The 15,432-nt window shown below is 42.6% G+C and overlaps 1 protein-coding gene across 5 annotated transcripts in view; it reads right to left on the reverse strand.

The window, feature by feature from the left end:
• The window catches only part of DYNC1I1 (dynein cytoplasmic 1 intermediate chain 1), a 294,891-nt gene that overhangs the window by 61,729 nt on the left and 217,730 nt on the right, over nucleotides 1–15,432 (reverse strand). For 4 of the 5 annotated variants that reach the window (XM_090046983.1, XM_090046981.1, XM_090046982.1 and 1 more), the window contains 4 exons: nucleotides 12,889–13,035; nucleotides 5,259–5,372; nucleotides 3,022–3,155; nucleotides 11–155 (listed from right to left, as the gene is read on the reverse strand). In XM_090046983.1, the coding sequence (XP_089903109.1) occupies nucleotides 11–155; nucleotides 3,022–3,155; nucleotides 5,259–5,372; nucleotides 12,889–13,035 (540 nt within the window). The remainder of the gene's footprint in view (nucleotides 1–10; nucleotides 156–3,021; nucleotides 3,156–5,258; nucleotides 5,373–12,888; nucleotides 13,036–15,432) is intronic. The other variant, XM_090046985.1, reaches the window with a different exon arrangement.

Genomic DNA, 15,432 nt, shown 5'->3' on the forward strand with positions numbered 1-15,432 from the left:
GATCTCTCACCTTTGTAGTCCACAGTTTGACTGTCCAGTCAAATGACGATGTAACAAAGAGATGCGAAAAGTCAATTGGGCCCACTGCCATGTGGCAATTGATTCCTGTGACAGGCCCTTGGTGGCCTTCAAAGATTTCACCAATGCCTGCTTTACTGCAGAAAGAAGATACACAAACCTTAGTCAGAGATTTTTTAATTTTCCTTATCTTCAGATTCATGCCTCACTGATTCTCTGAAAAGTGGTGTTCAATCAGTAAACCTCAGCTAGTTTCTTTTATGCCATTGTCTCCAAAGACTTGTTGTTGTGGGCACAATTCATTCACAGAACCCCTCATATAGATGTCTTCTTCTAAGTTGCTTTCACATACAGTATCAGAGAGACTGTGGTTTGCAAGAACATCTCTGAATAATAATAAAGGAAAGACTCACAGAGACTAATGAATCCAAGTAACCCATTATCATGCAGAGCATCCATTAAGACTGCAAGCTGCATTAATAAAAGACATCATTTACAGTTCCCTTTCTTTCTGAACATCTGAAATAACTTTTTCAGGGAAGCTAGGCAATTTACTCAGAAGCAGATCCTTCTTCCTTAACTCTACTGAATTTAAAGAAACTGTTCAAATCATCACAGTGAACAGGACTTGTCCCCAAATCTTAGGTCCAACATTGGTTTGAACATGTGGCAATTTATATTGCATTAGAATGATTCAAAGAAAGAACGGAGCAGCTATAAGAAAGCAAAAAATAAATATCCATTAAAGAGAGACATTGAGAAACACTCTTATGTACTTTCTACAAACAACCATTCTGAATTGACTCATATCACTCCCCCATGGTACCCAAAAAAAGCATTATAAAACCACCCCTGCTTTTACATGGATACCACAAAAGAAACAAACACGGTCAACACATCTATGGATGACACAGCTGCTAAGGCCATGCATTTTTGCCCTTGCACAGTGGGACGTGAATGAATGCACAGCAGCCAGCAGCTAAATCCTCAAAGGCCTCTATCAGTTATGGCAGCTTGCTCAAACTAGAAACTAACCATAGCTATTAGTAAGCCATTAAAACCTACAATGCCTCTGAGGAAGCACTGACTTGTCAGCCAGTTTCGCTGTACCATGTTCCATAGTTCTGGTGTGAAGCATGCCAATTATTTTATTGTTTCTACATAGGGCAGGATATTTTATTGTTACGTTCGAGAGATTAAAGAGCATGAAAAACACCTTTTCCTTTACACAGCTCTCTCTAAAATTTTGTTTCCCTTTGTAATGTATTGTGTTGAAGAACACGAGAGCCCATGAGAATAAATTTTATCTTGTGAATGGTTCCAATCCCACATGCATGGAAAAGGGCAGAGTGCATTTTTCATAGTGGTCAGGGGATATACTAAAAGAGCATCAAGCACAAGTTTCCTCCTCTTGTGAGGTACACAAAAGCAGGAGCATGTTTGAAAGTTTAGAAGTGCTAAATCAGAAATGACCCAGGGCAGCTTTCATTTATTCAGACAGCCCAAGACTAATTCAAACCATCAGTCACCCTATCATTGCCTAAGTAGAGACACTCAAAATTGCTATGTATCAGCAATAAAGCTAAATATCTAAGGTTTTCATTAATAAACGGTATACCTTTTAAAGAGTCTATGAACTGTTCTATTATTTTAATATTATGAATATGGAAGCGTATTTAATGGCAATTAATTGGTTATTACAATATAAAATTAAAGCACATAGCACTGAGAAATATCAAAATGTAGAACAAACTGTAAACCCAAGAATGGAATGGAATGCTGAGAAGCATGTTCTTTGCAAGCATCCAGCACAGTGAAAATGTTACCAGCAGTTAAAATAAGCACACAAGTTTGCAGAAATGCATTTTAATGAACATGAGGAACTGATCTTTGAAGTGGCCTCAGGTGAGATACCACTTACCCCTGAAAAAGTTTACAGAGTGCAAAATAAGGAACTCATTTAAATTATGGAAGTGGATTTGCACCTTCACTGCTCTAGAAGAACAGGAGATCATTGTTGTAATGTGCACAGTGCAAAGGCTCTTCTATGATATGTCACTTAGATCTGTACAAAAGGTAAATGCAGATCTTGGGTAGCCCTCCAAACAATGTTAGGAAACATTCTTTTGGATGGTATTTCCACTGCATTTCAGACTGTCACTTTATCCATATTAATACCCAAGGCCTGATCCTGCACTGCTTATCCAGACAAAACTCCCATAGAAGTTTAGAGGAGTAAAGGTTGCAGATCAGACCCCTCATAAGTAGCATCACATTCAGGCAAAAGTCTGTCCTATGTTATTAAGGTGCTCTCCTGAGAAAATGGTTCCACAAGTTATCCCTATAGTGCAACTAAGCAGAGGAAACTGAGGGTGCCAATCTTGTTCAAAGGACTAAAATGGACTAAGGAAGAGCAGTCAACCAGCCCGGCTCCCAGTATGCACGCTACTGCTAATAGGAAGCGCTAAGTGATGTAACAACTTGCAGATACCCTACAAGTTGGAACAGGAGCTGCTGGGGGGGATGATTTGGAGGGCAAAACTTGGAAGCTTCTAGGAAGCTCCATGCATTCAGGGAATTGCACAACATCTCTGATCACACAATGCACCATTTAGCTGCAAGCAGCAGCACTGAAACCACTGCACTTCAACAAAGATCCAAGTCGCTGCAGTCTAAATGGACTCCATGTATGCAGGACCCTGTGCATGAAACAGATGGGAGGTAGTCACAGCTACCAAATGCCTTGTTCCAGTATCCATGGAGTCAGTCTTCTCTGGGCAGGCAGAAAACCTCAGGGCTGGCACTGTTCTGCCCTTCCCTGCCCCTCACCTCAAGGTGAAGTTACTGTCAGAAAGCAGACCCAAAATGAAGCTGAGGCTGGGGAAGGAATTACATGCAATTCTAACAGAGCATTAATGGCACTGATGATAATGGACAATAAGAAAGATAATGTTCTCTGTAAAACACAAACACTATGCTGTAAGAAGCAATTCTGAAAATCACCTTCCATGACGGCAAGCTGTGTAGACTGTCCCCTCCTCACTGCCCACCACAAAGTTATTGACATCTCCTGTTGGGAAAGCCATTCCTGTGACTGCCACTGGTTTGGATTTATTGTACACCAGTTCCATACTCTCCTACCAAAACAGATCATAGTTATTTTCTGATTGTTTCCCAGTTGTTTTTACAGGCATCATGGGGGGAAAAAAAGATTATTTTCCTAAATCATTTATTGTTTTTGCATAGGTTGTTACAAGAAGATGCATTGTCATAGAATATGAAGCACTGCTGCCAATATGCTGCTGCATATCACATGTTTCAGGGTGGCTGGAATTTATCAGTCTGTGCTTCATCTTCTGAAGTCAAGAAGAGATGACAGATGAGAATTTAAAAACTAATGGTGCAGAAACTAAAGATAATACCTTAATGGTTACACTTGTCATCCCCAGGCTCTAATAAAGCACACAATACCCTTATATTTACAAACATTTTGAAATCAATTGTTTGCCAGGAACACATGTAATATCTGATACACCCAGGACACTTATCAGACAATGCAATTTGTCCCTCTGTAGAACAGAAGAAGAAAGTTAGGATCAAGTCAGCATTACTGTTCTAAACACTGTTTCTCAGGGGTTTGTTATAGCAGCCATAAATATTTGTCCAGGTTTTTACTGTCAAGCTGCAAGCTGATGAGAATATTTTCCTTTATTTCCCCACAGTTAGGCTTCAAACTAAATCAGCTATGTTTGGGGGTTTTTTGAGTGAAATGAATGTGGGCATTTCTTTTGTATAAGCCTTTACTTGAAATAGATTTTTTTTGCACATATATAACGCCAAACCACGTGTTTTCTTAAGTGTAACCTAAGAATCTGTGATGGGGGTGAACCGACTTCATAATTTTTGTGCATAACTATTTAAGAAAAGTTAGAGTGTTGCTACAGCTGTGATGGTCCGGGGGTATACAAGAAAGCATAAAGTGTCCTTCCTCAGATCTAAGCCTTAGGGACTGGTCAGTGTGTACTGTTGGGAGAATTTTTTTTCTGTAGCCACAATCAGCTGGACTTTTCATAAAAGGAAGGGATGTAAAATCCAGCATATAGATAATCCTTACTACCAAGTTCATATGCTCCTATGAAAATATTTGCCTTTGTTAAAAAACCCAAAACAAAAAATAGAAAATTTACACACATTCTATATTTATGAAGTTCAGGACTGTAAAGCAAAATAGCAAAAGCTATGAAATCCCAAGTTGAGGCTAACACATTAACTTCTAGTTTTGTGACTTTCTTTGTAAGAACAGAATAAGTTAAGATTTGACACAATTTACCATGTTGACACAATTTACAATGGTGTTAGAACTAGAATTACTCTGTAGAAGCATATCCCATTTAAATGGAGAGTTTACAGAAATTGAAACTGAAGTTAAACAACAAACATTTATCTTTGAAGGGATAGTAATGTTCCATTAAGAGGCATTTCTACAAGATATTTTGAAACAACTTGCCCAATCTATTCACATTATTTTAATAAAAAACAATAATAATATATTCTTCATCCCAGTAGATGAAAAATGAGAAATAAGGGATGTTTTGGAATAGAAAATAACATAAAAATCGAAGCGTTCCAAAGGTCTCTTTCAATATCTCTTCTTTGTTTAGTTTGTATTACTATAATCACTAGTGGCTTGGAAACTTTTCCTGGATTTCCTTTTATTTCTAATACAAAGGAGAGGGGAAAAAGACAAGAGTAGCAAACATTCCAAAGTGTGCATGTGTGTGGGGGGTGCCCAATTAAAAACTTTAGATTTGCATTAGATTTGCATTGTTTGTTCCCTTGGTAACAAAATGCAGGCAACAAACTAAGCTTTTTGACTTTGTGAAAGACATATAAGTGGGTAGGGTGGGTTCCACAGCAGTGCAGTCTACTCCGTATTTGTTAAACAATGCTGTACAGTAAGCACAATTTATACCACAGGCAACTTCTATAATTACCATGTTTTAAACTGGATTATTTCATTTTCACTTGAAACTGACCTATGTATTAACGTATTACAATAATTACATGATTTGTGGTAAAGGAAATGGGTTTTGGCTCTTAGAGGAGACTGCTGGAAGCAAGTGCATCCATTGGTTTTAGTTTGTGTAGGATGTGAGGTTTTGGCTTTTGCTATGTTACATTAAGCAGGTATCTGCTTTAACCAGGATGCTTTTTTTGTGTGGAGGTAAAAATAAACCCACCTGTGGAGTTGAGAGCATATCCAGACTCCAGGAGCACATTTTGCCATCTGTGGAAACTGTAATGAGATTGTGCGCATTCTGTGTTCCAACTACATTCACACAGTACACGGGGTGCTGAAAACACATTAAGACTGGGAATCAGATATGGCATTCTTACATTTTCAAAAACAAATTTCAATTTCAAATGTCAGGGATGTTGTTTTAAAGAATGATTAAGTAGTCATGTAATGCCAGCACAATACAGTTACTCAGCTATTTGCCAGAGAGGAATTTAACTTGCCTTTTGTTTAAACTTTAAAAGGCACGTTATGGTGGTGAGAAATGTTTTCAAAGCTTCATTTTACTTCTTCATAAAACAACTCAACTGAGTAATTCTGTGAAAATGTTGAATTATATGGATGATATTTCACTCACAGGGACACGTATCATTCCGCTGATGGTTTTGATGCTGAAAATGACTGGCAGAAAGAAGCAAATCATCCAAAAGGAATCGAAATGAAGACTTTATTCAAGAAAACAGCTGCACAAAAAACTTGGACTTTGCCATAGTTTGGCTGCCGTACAAAATATTTGCAGATGTACTTCAGTGGAAAACTGTGAACAAATCCACTAGTCCTCTTGACCATAGGCCAATTTATATTCAGAGCTATCAGTGTAAATCTGAATTGACTACACTAGCCTAGGGGTTTACACCAGAGTTACACCAGGGGAGCTGAGAGCAAAATTTGGTCCACAGATACTAACTTGGTCCATTTCACATGCTATGATGAAGCACGATTAATTTATTTTTCAGGCATCTTGAAGGGTTAAATTTACAAGAGGCTGCCATCAATGCTCATCTGCAATCATTTGCAATGCACAATGTTGTACAGACCATCCTCTGTGCCAGGAAATGATAGAATGTATGTGAGCAAACCCCATTTAAAGGTTATGGTCAAATTCTGCTCCTGTTGGAGTGAATGGCAAAACTACCAGTCACTTCATCGGTGCAAGACCAGCCCCTACACGTGTAAATTCCATCATCTGCAAGGACAGGAAAAATATGATGAAGAACTGTGCATGCAACTGACTGCACATGAAAATCAGTGTTATGCACAGAGGTCAGATTTGGAAAACATGTCCCAAAAACTAAATTTTTAGAGAAACTGATTCCATCATACCCTTAGGAAAAGCCCTAACATGACCTTTCCTGGTGTATTTATTAACGCAGCACTAAAGGCTAATTAGCACATATTCTTATATAAAAAGCATTTAGTCTATCAGTCTAAGTTTTAATGGGCATTTGTCCTCCTCATAAAATGAGCTCTATGCATTTGTATAATAGCACCTAGGCTGGTATTGCAAGGAAGGAAAAAGGAGAAAGTTCAAATTGGCAAATTTTCCATGGGCATATTGGTGGGCCAGCAGCACCTTCCCAAAGAGTGCCTGGGATTAATCAGTACTACCAGCCATCAGTTTCATGAGTGATAAATCTCACTGCAGAATTTAAATGCTGTCAAGAAAACGGATGAAAAAGACAACCAGCTATACATAGCAGAAAGTATAAATGGGCTCCCCTTCCTTTCAAAGGGTAGATCCCATCTTGTTTTTATTTATTTTGGAAATGAAATCATCATGCAAGAGGTTTTTCTCTTAATTAAAATTTCCTGTTGTCCCAAAGGCAGATGTGGGGTGGGTGTGAAAGGAAATTAGTGAATAATCTGTGGTAGGACTCTCTTTCCTTATGAATCTGGGCACCAATCAAGGGATATAAACTCAGGGAGTTTTTAAACCCATGATAATTATGCAATTTTTCTTTTTTTCCAGATAAGGAAAGGGAGGGTGGGGGGAAGTACGAACCCCTTGTTTATACACAGAGTAATCTTAAAAATACCTAAAATAAAAATAACTAACTATTTGACTCAATAACCTAGCTGAATGCAGAATAACACTAACACAGAATAATTTTCTTGATTTAACATAATTTTTTGTACTTAACGGCTTAGGATATGATCCAGAATTTGCAAACCAGGACCAATTTTAAAATAAATGTGTGTTTTGCCTATGTAAAAATAGGGGGGAAATGGCCCATTTTAATTTGGAAAAGTTATTCTTCTACTTAAGAACAAAATGCCACATTGCCTAAGACAGCATTTCATGGAATCATAGAAACACAGAAGATTAGGGTTGGAAGGGACCTCAGAAGGTCATCCAGTCCAACTCCCTGCTCAAAGTAGGGCCATCCCCAATGATATCATCCCAGTCTATGCTTTGTCTAGCCGGGTCTAAACAGGTCTAAAAAACTTCTAAGGATGGAGATTTCACTACTTCTCTGGGAAGCCTGTTCCAGTGTTTGTGAGAGAGTTTTTCCTAATATCTAACCTAAACTTCCCTTGCTGCAACTTGCAGCCATTGCTCCTTGTTCTGTCATCTGCCACCACTGAGAACAGTCTAGCTCCATCATCTTTTGAACTACCCTTCAGGCAGTTAAAGGCTGCTATTAAATCCCCTGTCAGTCTCCTCTTCTCCAGAATAAATAAGATGGACTGCCCTCTCCTGGATTGTCTCCAATCTGTCCTTTGTGTAGTGGAGTCCGAAAACTGGGCACAGTACTCTAGATGTGGCCTCACCAGTGCCAAATAGAGGGGGATAATCATGTCCCTCGATCTGCTGGCAACATTCCTACTAATGCAGTCCAGTATGCTGTTAGCCTTCTTCACAACAAGGGCACACTGTTGGCTCATACTCAGCTTATGGTCCACTGTAAGCCCCAGGTCCTTTTCTGCAGAGCTGCTGCTTAGTGCTTAGCTAGTCAGTCCCCAGCCTGTACTGGTGCATAGGACTGTTCTGTCCTAAGTGCAGGACTTTGCACTTGTCTTTGTTGAACCTCATGAGATTTCCTTTTGGCTCAATCCTCCAATTTGTTGAGATCTCTCTGAATTCTAGTCCTACTTTCCATCTTATGTACTACTGTCCCCTCCCCAGTGCCTTGGTGTCATCTGCAAACTTGCTGAGGGTGCACTTCATCCCATCTTCCAGGTTGCTGATGAAAATATTGAACAAAACCAGCCGCAGGACTGACCTCTGGGGCACTCCACTTGAGACCAGCTGCCCACTACACATTAAGCCATTGATTACTACCCTTCCAGCCAATTTTGTATCCACCTTACAGTCCATTCAGCTGACTGGTATGTCCTTAGCTTGCTTGTGAGAATGTTTTAGGAGACTATATCAAAAGCCTGCTAAGGTCAAGGTAAATCACATCCACTGCTCTCCCTGCATCCATGCAGCCAGTCACCTCATCATAAAAAGCAATCATGTTGGTCAGGCATGACTTGCCTTGGTGAATCCATGCCAACTGTTCCTAATCACCTTCTTCTCTTCCAAGTGAAATGGTTCTTAGCCAGAGTGCAGGACCTCCATCTAACCCAGGAGGTGCACAGTCCCACCAGGGGAGACGCCTTGTTGGACCTGGTGCTGGCCACGGGTGATGACCTGGTGAGGGGGCTGCGGGTGATGGGCCACCTGGGAGACAGTGATCATTGCTTGCTGGAATTCACCATCCAGCGTAAGGTGGCAAAGGGCTGCAGCAAGGCAACAGCCCTAGACTTTAGGGGGGCTGACTTCAACAAGCTAAGGAGGATCGTTGGGGAAGCGCTGAGGACCCAGAGGGGAAGGGAATCAGATGTCGAAGGTGAGTGGTTGCTCCTTAAGGAGACGATCCTCCATGCCCAAAGGGAGGTAATCCCAACAAGGGTCAAAGGGAGCAGGAGGGCACATAAACCCCCATGGCTCACTAAGAGCATCCGGGAATGTCTCCTTGCTAAAAGGGAGGCATATACCCAATGGAGAGATGGGGTCATCACCAAGAAGGACTATGTTACAGTCGCCCGAGGATGTAGGGGGGCAGTCAGGAGGGCCAAGGCAGAGTTGGAGATAGGACTAGCTTCCCGGATTAAGGACAATAAGAAGTCCTTCTTCAAATACATAGGGGGTAAAAAGAGGGTCCCGGGTAATGTGGGGCCCCTGCAGGACACGATGGGCAACTTAGTCATCACGCCAGATGACAAAGCTAACATATTTAACGATTTCTTTGCCTCTGTCTTCCTAAGTAGGGACCAGTTCAGCCACCTCCCTGCTGGGCCCCCCTCGGGCCCCGAGAGAGACACGCCTGGGCCAGGGGTTAGCGAGGAGTTAGTTAGGGTACTTCTGGAGAGGCTGGACGTGTTCAAGTCCGCTGGTCCGGACGATCTTCACCCTAGGGTTCTACAGGAACTGGCCGAGGTCATTGCGGGACCCCTGGCGCGGCTCTATGAGCACTCGTGGTGCTCTGGTGAGGTGCCGGAGGACTGGAAGAGGGCCAATGTGGTCCCTATCTTCAAAAAGGGAAAAAAAGAGGACCCGGGAAATTACAGGCCAGTTAGTCTTACCTCAATCCCGGGTAAGCTCTTTGAAAAAATTATCCTGGCACACATCCAGGAGGGCCTTGCGGGGGAATGCATGCTCAGGGGCAACCAACATGGGTTCATCAGTGGCAGGTCTTGTCAGACCAACCTGGTGGCCTTTTACGATCAGGTCACCAAATCATTAGACGCAGGGGTTGCTGTGGATGTAGTCTTTTTGGACTTCCGGAAGGCTTTCGACACTGTCTCTCACCCTGTCCTCATCAAAAAGCTGGGAGACTGTGGTGTCGATGCCCACACGGTCAAATGGGTCGCCAACTGGTTGGAGGGCCGCACCCAGAGGGTGGTAGTGGATGGGTTCTTCTCGACTTGGAAGGATGTGGGCAGTGGGGTTCCGCAGGGCTCGGTCCTCGGGCCCGCACTGTTCAACATCTTCATCAGTGACTTGGATGACGGGGTAGAAAGCACCCTGTTCAAGTTTGCTGATGACACTAAGATGTGGGGGGATGTGGGTGCACTAGAAGGGTGCAATAGGCTACAAGCTGACCTTGACAGGTTGCAACGGTGGGCGGATGAGAATAGGATGGGATTTAACACTGATAAGTGCAAGGTGTTGCACATGGGGAGGAAGAACCGGCACCACACTTACAGGTTGGGGAACTCCCCTCTTGCCAGCACGGAGACGGAAAAGGATCTTGGAGTCGTCATTGACTCCACGATGAACATGGGCCGGCAGTGTGGGGAGGCAGTCAAGAAGGCCAACCGTACCCTGTCATGCATCCACAGATGCATCTCGAGCAGGTCCAGGGAGGTGATCCTCCCCCTCTATGCGGCACTGGTCAGGCCGCAGCTGGAGTACTGCGTCCAGTTCTGGGCGCCACACTTCAAGAGGGACGTGGACAATATGGAAAGAGTTCAGAGGAGGGCCACTCGTATGATCAGGGGTCAGCAGGGCAGGCCTTATGAGGAGAGGCTACAGGACCTGAACCTGTTTAGCCTCCACAAGAGAAGGTTAAGGGGGGACCTTGTGGCCTGCTACAAACTGGTCAGGGGGGATCAGCAGGTATTGGGGGAGTCCCTGTTCCCCCGTGCGCTGCCAGGAGTGACCAGGAATAACGGTCACAAACTGGCGGAGGGTAAGTTTAGATTAGATATTAGGAGGCGCTACTTCACAGTCAGGGCGGCTAGGGCCTGGAACCAGCTTCCAGGGGAAGTGGTGCAGGCTCCTAGCCTGGGGATTTTTAAAAGGAAGTTAGATGAGCACCTTGCCGGGGTCATCTGACCCCGGTGCTCTTTCCTGCTAAGGCAGGGGGTCGGACTAGATGATCTACCTAGGTCCCTTCCGACTCTAGCTACTATGAAACTATGGATTCCTTGACAGCCTGCTCCATGATTTCTCCAGGGACTGAGGTCAGATGGACCAGTCTGTAGTTCCCCAGATCCTCCTTCTTTCCTTTCTTCAAGATGGACAATATATTTTCCCTTTTCCAATTGTCTGGGATCTCTCTTGATCACCATGAGTTTTCAAAGATAATGGCCAGCAGCTCTTCAGTCATATTGGCCAACTCCCTCAGCACTCTTGAGTGCATTGTGTCTGGCCTTTTGGACATGTACACATCCAGCTTTTCTAAATAGTCCCTAACCTATTCTTTCACCAATGTTGCCTGCTTGCCTTTTATTATTAGGATTTAAAATTTTATCATTAAGAGAGAGTCAAGGATTTTTTTCAGGTAATATCTTTTATTGGACCACCTGCATGGATGGAATAAAGTTAAGTAAGCTTTCAAATGCAATGCATTCTTCATACATATAAAACAGACAGGTAACATTCACATATAATCTATTTATATTTGTTGTAATTAGAACATTATATATTGTCCTCTGCTACTGGGAAAGTGATCCAAGTTTAAAATATAGCTCCTAGAAAATATAATTTTGTCTGAAAAAAAAATATTAGGTATAGAGGAAGAACAAAGAGTTGCCTTCCTTTCACTCATTTTGTGCTCAGATCACTCAGTTTTCTATGCTGTTCACAGTGTCTTGACCCTAGTTCTCTGGCTTCCCAAATTGCTACATTACTTGTGAGGAAAGCACTGTTCCCTTCCATTTAAAGTGAACAATGTTAGCTCAGCTAACTAGAAATAGAATGGGCAACAACATGAGGGTAATTAAATGCAATGTTGCAGTTGCAACTTATGGCATAATTTGGGCTTTAGAAAGTCAGACAAATATTCCCAATGACAGAAATCTTAAGAACTATTTTGCTTCTCCAGTATCAGTGTCTGTGCACACCTGCCATTTTCTAATATGTATGGCAATGCAATCATCAGATTAGTGCCATATTGAATGTTTGCACTAAATTATGTGTAATGGTTTTTACATGTTGATTTTTAACCCCAGGGATTATGTTGTCATAGCAAGCTAAAGTTTTAACCTTCAACTGCAAATTCCAAACATAAATGCCATAGAATTATAGAATCCAGAGACACAAAGACCTGTTAGCATGAGATCTTCCTGATAGTTTGCATCTTCCTGTTAGCGTGGGATTCATTGCTACTTTTTGCAGTGCTTTGAGTACCCCATTTCCTTATATTTCTAGTGATCTCCTACTGGAAGTTTATTCTACATTCTAAGAGATCTCATTTTATTCCTATGCAATCTACATCTCCTTGGCTAATGTTTAACCCATTATTCCTGACTACATTCTCTTGTGTCACCAGAATGACCTTTGCTCTCTTGGGACTAAATTGGGTATTTTGTCCTGCACTACTTCACACCATAATGATCTCCAGGGAAGCTGTGACTGCTGTTTTATTTGGAAATGCATGCGCACAACTAACTTCATTTTCATTCTCATAATGTGTTCATTCTGCTCCATAGTCCAGTACAGAAGGAGAGATGATGACCTCCCTTATTCTCCAGTCTTTCTGGATGACTTGTTCCTCAAGAGGAAAGCAAGAGCAAGCTGTCCCTGGTCTCCTCAAGATACTCTGGCTTAGACATACAATATGGTGAGGCTTTCTGCACAACCAAGCAAAGGTCATCACAGTCTTGCTTATAGTATCCTCATCCATGGAAAGCTGTCAAGTAGACATTTCCTCATCTGTTTTTTTCCTCTAAAAAACCATGCTTGTATTCCTTTTGTGTGCAACACATACTGCATTCTAGACATTACAAAGATTAAGATTGCTACACATCTCTGCTGGTTGCTTCCGCACAAGAGTAAACACAATGATATTGAGCCTTACCGTGTGTGCTGCAGCAGAGAGGGGGGTACGCTGAACTGGAGTTCTCCTGTGACTGCGATTGTCCCACAGGACAATTTGCCCAGAGTATGTTCCTCCAACAACCAGGTTTGGATGAAAGCGAGCAAAGCAGACAGACATCACAGAAGACTAGAGTAAAACAGGGTAGAGTAGAGGTTTCAGGTTCACTGTCAGTCAACTTCATTGCTATTTCTCAGAACATCTGGTGCACTTATATTCTCAGAAATACATAGCACATGACTCTGATCCAGCACTCTGCAAACATCTGCAACTTTTATTGAAGTCAATGGGACACTTACAAAGAATGCTGCACTGCACCTAATATTTGTAGTCCAATTGATTTTAGAGAACAAGTTGATAGGGTAGGCATAATGAATTGGGGATAGTAAAATGCTGATTAGGATACCATTGCCAAGGGGATGATGTTAAAGTGCTTCCTCTAGGTTTCTTCTTCTTTTTTTAGTTTTTATGCAATAAAAGTAAATATTTCTATTTTATTTTAAACCCAACAGGTGAACCTCTACGCTAGGCTTGTCCAACAAATGGCCTGTGGGCTACCATGCGGCCCACCAAGCCATTTTGTGAGGCTCAAGGTGCTGCAATGGAAAACTAAAGTAAACACTGTACTTTCATTTCGGGGCCGGGGGGTGATGTGATACCGCTTCCTGTGAGGTCTTTGAATATGGCTCGCCAGCCCACTGGGTGATAAAAAGTTCATGATCCAGCCCCACATTCAAAAAGGTTGGACACCCCTGCTCTACACCACTATTCCTCCTCCTTGAGCCCCCCCACCTCACTCCATCACAGAGACCTTTATGATACCTATAATACCTAACTCCAAGTACTGTGCTTTGTTCATGAATATGATCTCCAGCAGATCATTCAAACTCACTCTGAGTCAAGGAGAAAAAAAATCAAAGTATGAACTCTGAAGAATGGAGTCCCCCAATACTTTTCAAGGTTTACAACTCAGACTGCCCACATACAGCATCTAAGCAATATGTGTTTGCTGATGATGTTACCACAGTAGTCCAAGGAACAGACATGACAGAATTGGAAAAGATACTGAATACTGACATGGAACTCATTACTATCTCCACAAGTGGTACCTGAAGTTGAGCATCAATAAATCATTATAATCACTTTTCCACCTGGACAATTGTTAAGCCAACAGCGTGCTGAATAACAGAGTAGGCAACCATACTCTTCCACATGAGCATACCCCAACTTATCCAAAAGTCACATTAGACCATTCCCCTATCAATAAATATCACATTCAGAAAGTCAGTAATAAAGTCTCTGCATGGATACCTGCTTTAAGATGTTTAGCCAGCACAACATGGGGCACCAACTTCAAAGTGCTCAGAACCACCTCGCTTTTCAATGGTATATGCCGCAACAGAGTATTGTGCTCCTGTATGGTCCAGAAGTTGTCACACTAAAACGCTTGAAAGTGTACTTAACAGTGTGGTGAAACTCATGACAGGCTGCACAACTTACACACACACATATGTACTCCCTGTACTCTGGGGCATTAGACCAAGTGATGTAAGAAGACAGACCCTAACATCATGACTAGCAATAGAGGCAAGAGATGATGAACATTATCTGCTCCATCAGCTGTTAACTGAAGACCCGAACAGATGGAAACTTAAGAGGTTTAAAAGTCATAAACTGTTTATACATGAAGCCCACAAGTTCCTTAAAGAGACTGGGGATGCTGAACCAAAACTATGGGCAGCAACAGAGTGGGCTGACCATTGGGAAAGGTCAGACCTATTTCTACAATTTTTATACCAACACCAAACAAGTCCTGCAACAGGCACGATTTTGACAGAGAAGTGTGGGTCAAACTGAATAGACTGAAATCTGGATACAGATGCTTCAAAGCAACACTTCACAAGATGAACATCTTAGACAGCCCCCATGTGAATGTAGTGTCCAACAAACAGCACAGCACTTAATTGAAAGTTGCAATCTTTACAAATGCCCAGAGGGGGAAAATGGAATTCTCACGTTGAGCGATAATACCAGAGAGTGGCTTATGCCATACAAGAAAGAGACCCTTATTCTTGCTCTCATAGGGTGCATCCAGATGAGTGCGCATGTGCCTCTTGCCCCATCTCAAACCCTTTTGAGACAGGGCAACAGCATGCGTGGGAACAAAAAAATGTTCCCCATGCTGCAAGTTTGCAGCACAGGGAGAAAATCAGACCCTTGGATATCCAGGGGTCTAAAAAAATTGAAATTTAAAAAAGTGGAGCAGGGCACGGAACATGCCCTGAGGCAACCAGAGGCTGCCAGAGCATCTCTGTGGCCCCTTGCCTTGATGCTGAAACATGTGGCCGGACAGGCTGCGTGTTCAGCACCAGGACTCCAGTGCCTGTGAGTAAGGGGTCGGGGGGGCTGGAGGAGGAGGGAGGGGACCATGGGGGGAAACTCCTGCTGGCCCCACCCACTCCCCCAGCCCCTCCTCCCCCTGCCCTGCCCCTCCCCCCGCCAGCCCCCCTGAGGCCTCCAACCCCT

The sequence above is a fragment of the Crocodylus siamensis genome, chromosome 5, assembly GCF_052110815.1.
Source record: "Crocodylus siamensis isolate JL-2025a chromosome 5, ASM5211081v1, whole genome shotgun sequence".
Classification (NCBI taxonomy): domain Eukaryota; kingdom Metazoa; phylum Chordata; order Crocodylia; family Crocodylidae; genus Crocodylus; species Crocodylus siamensis.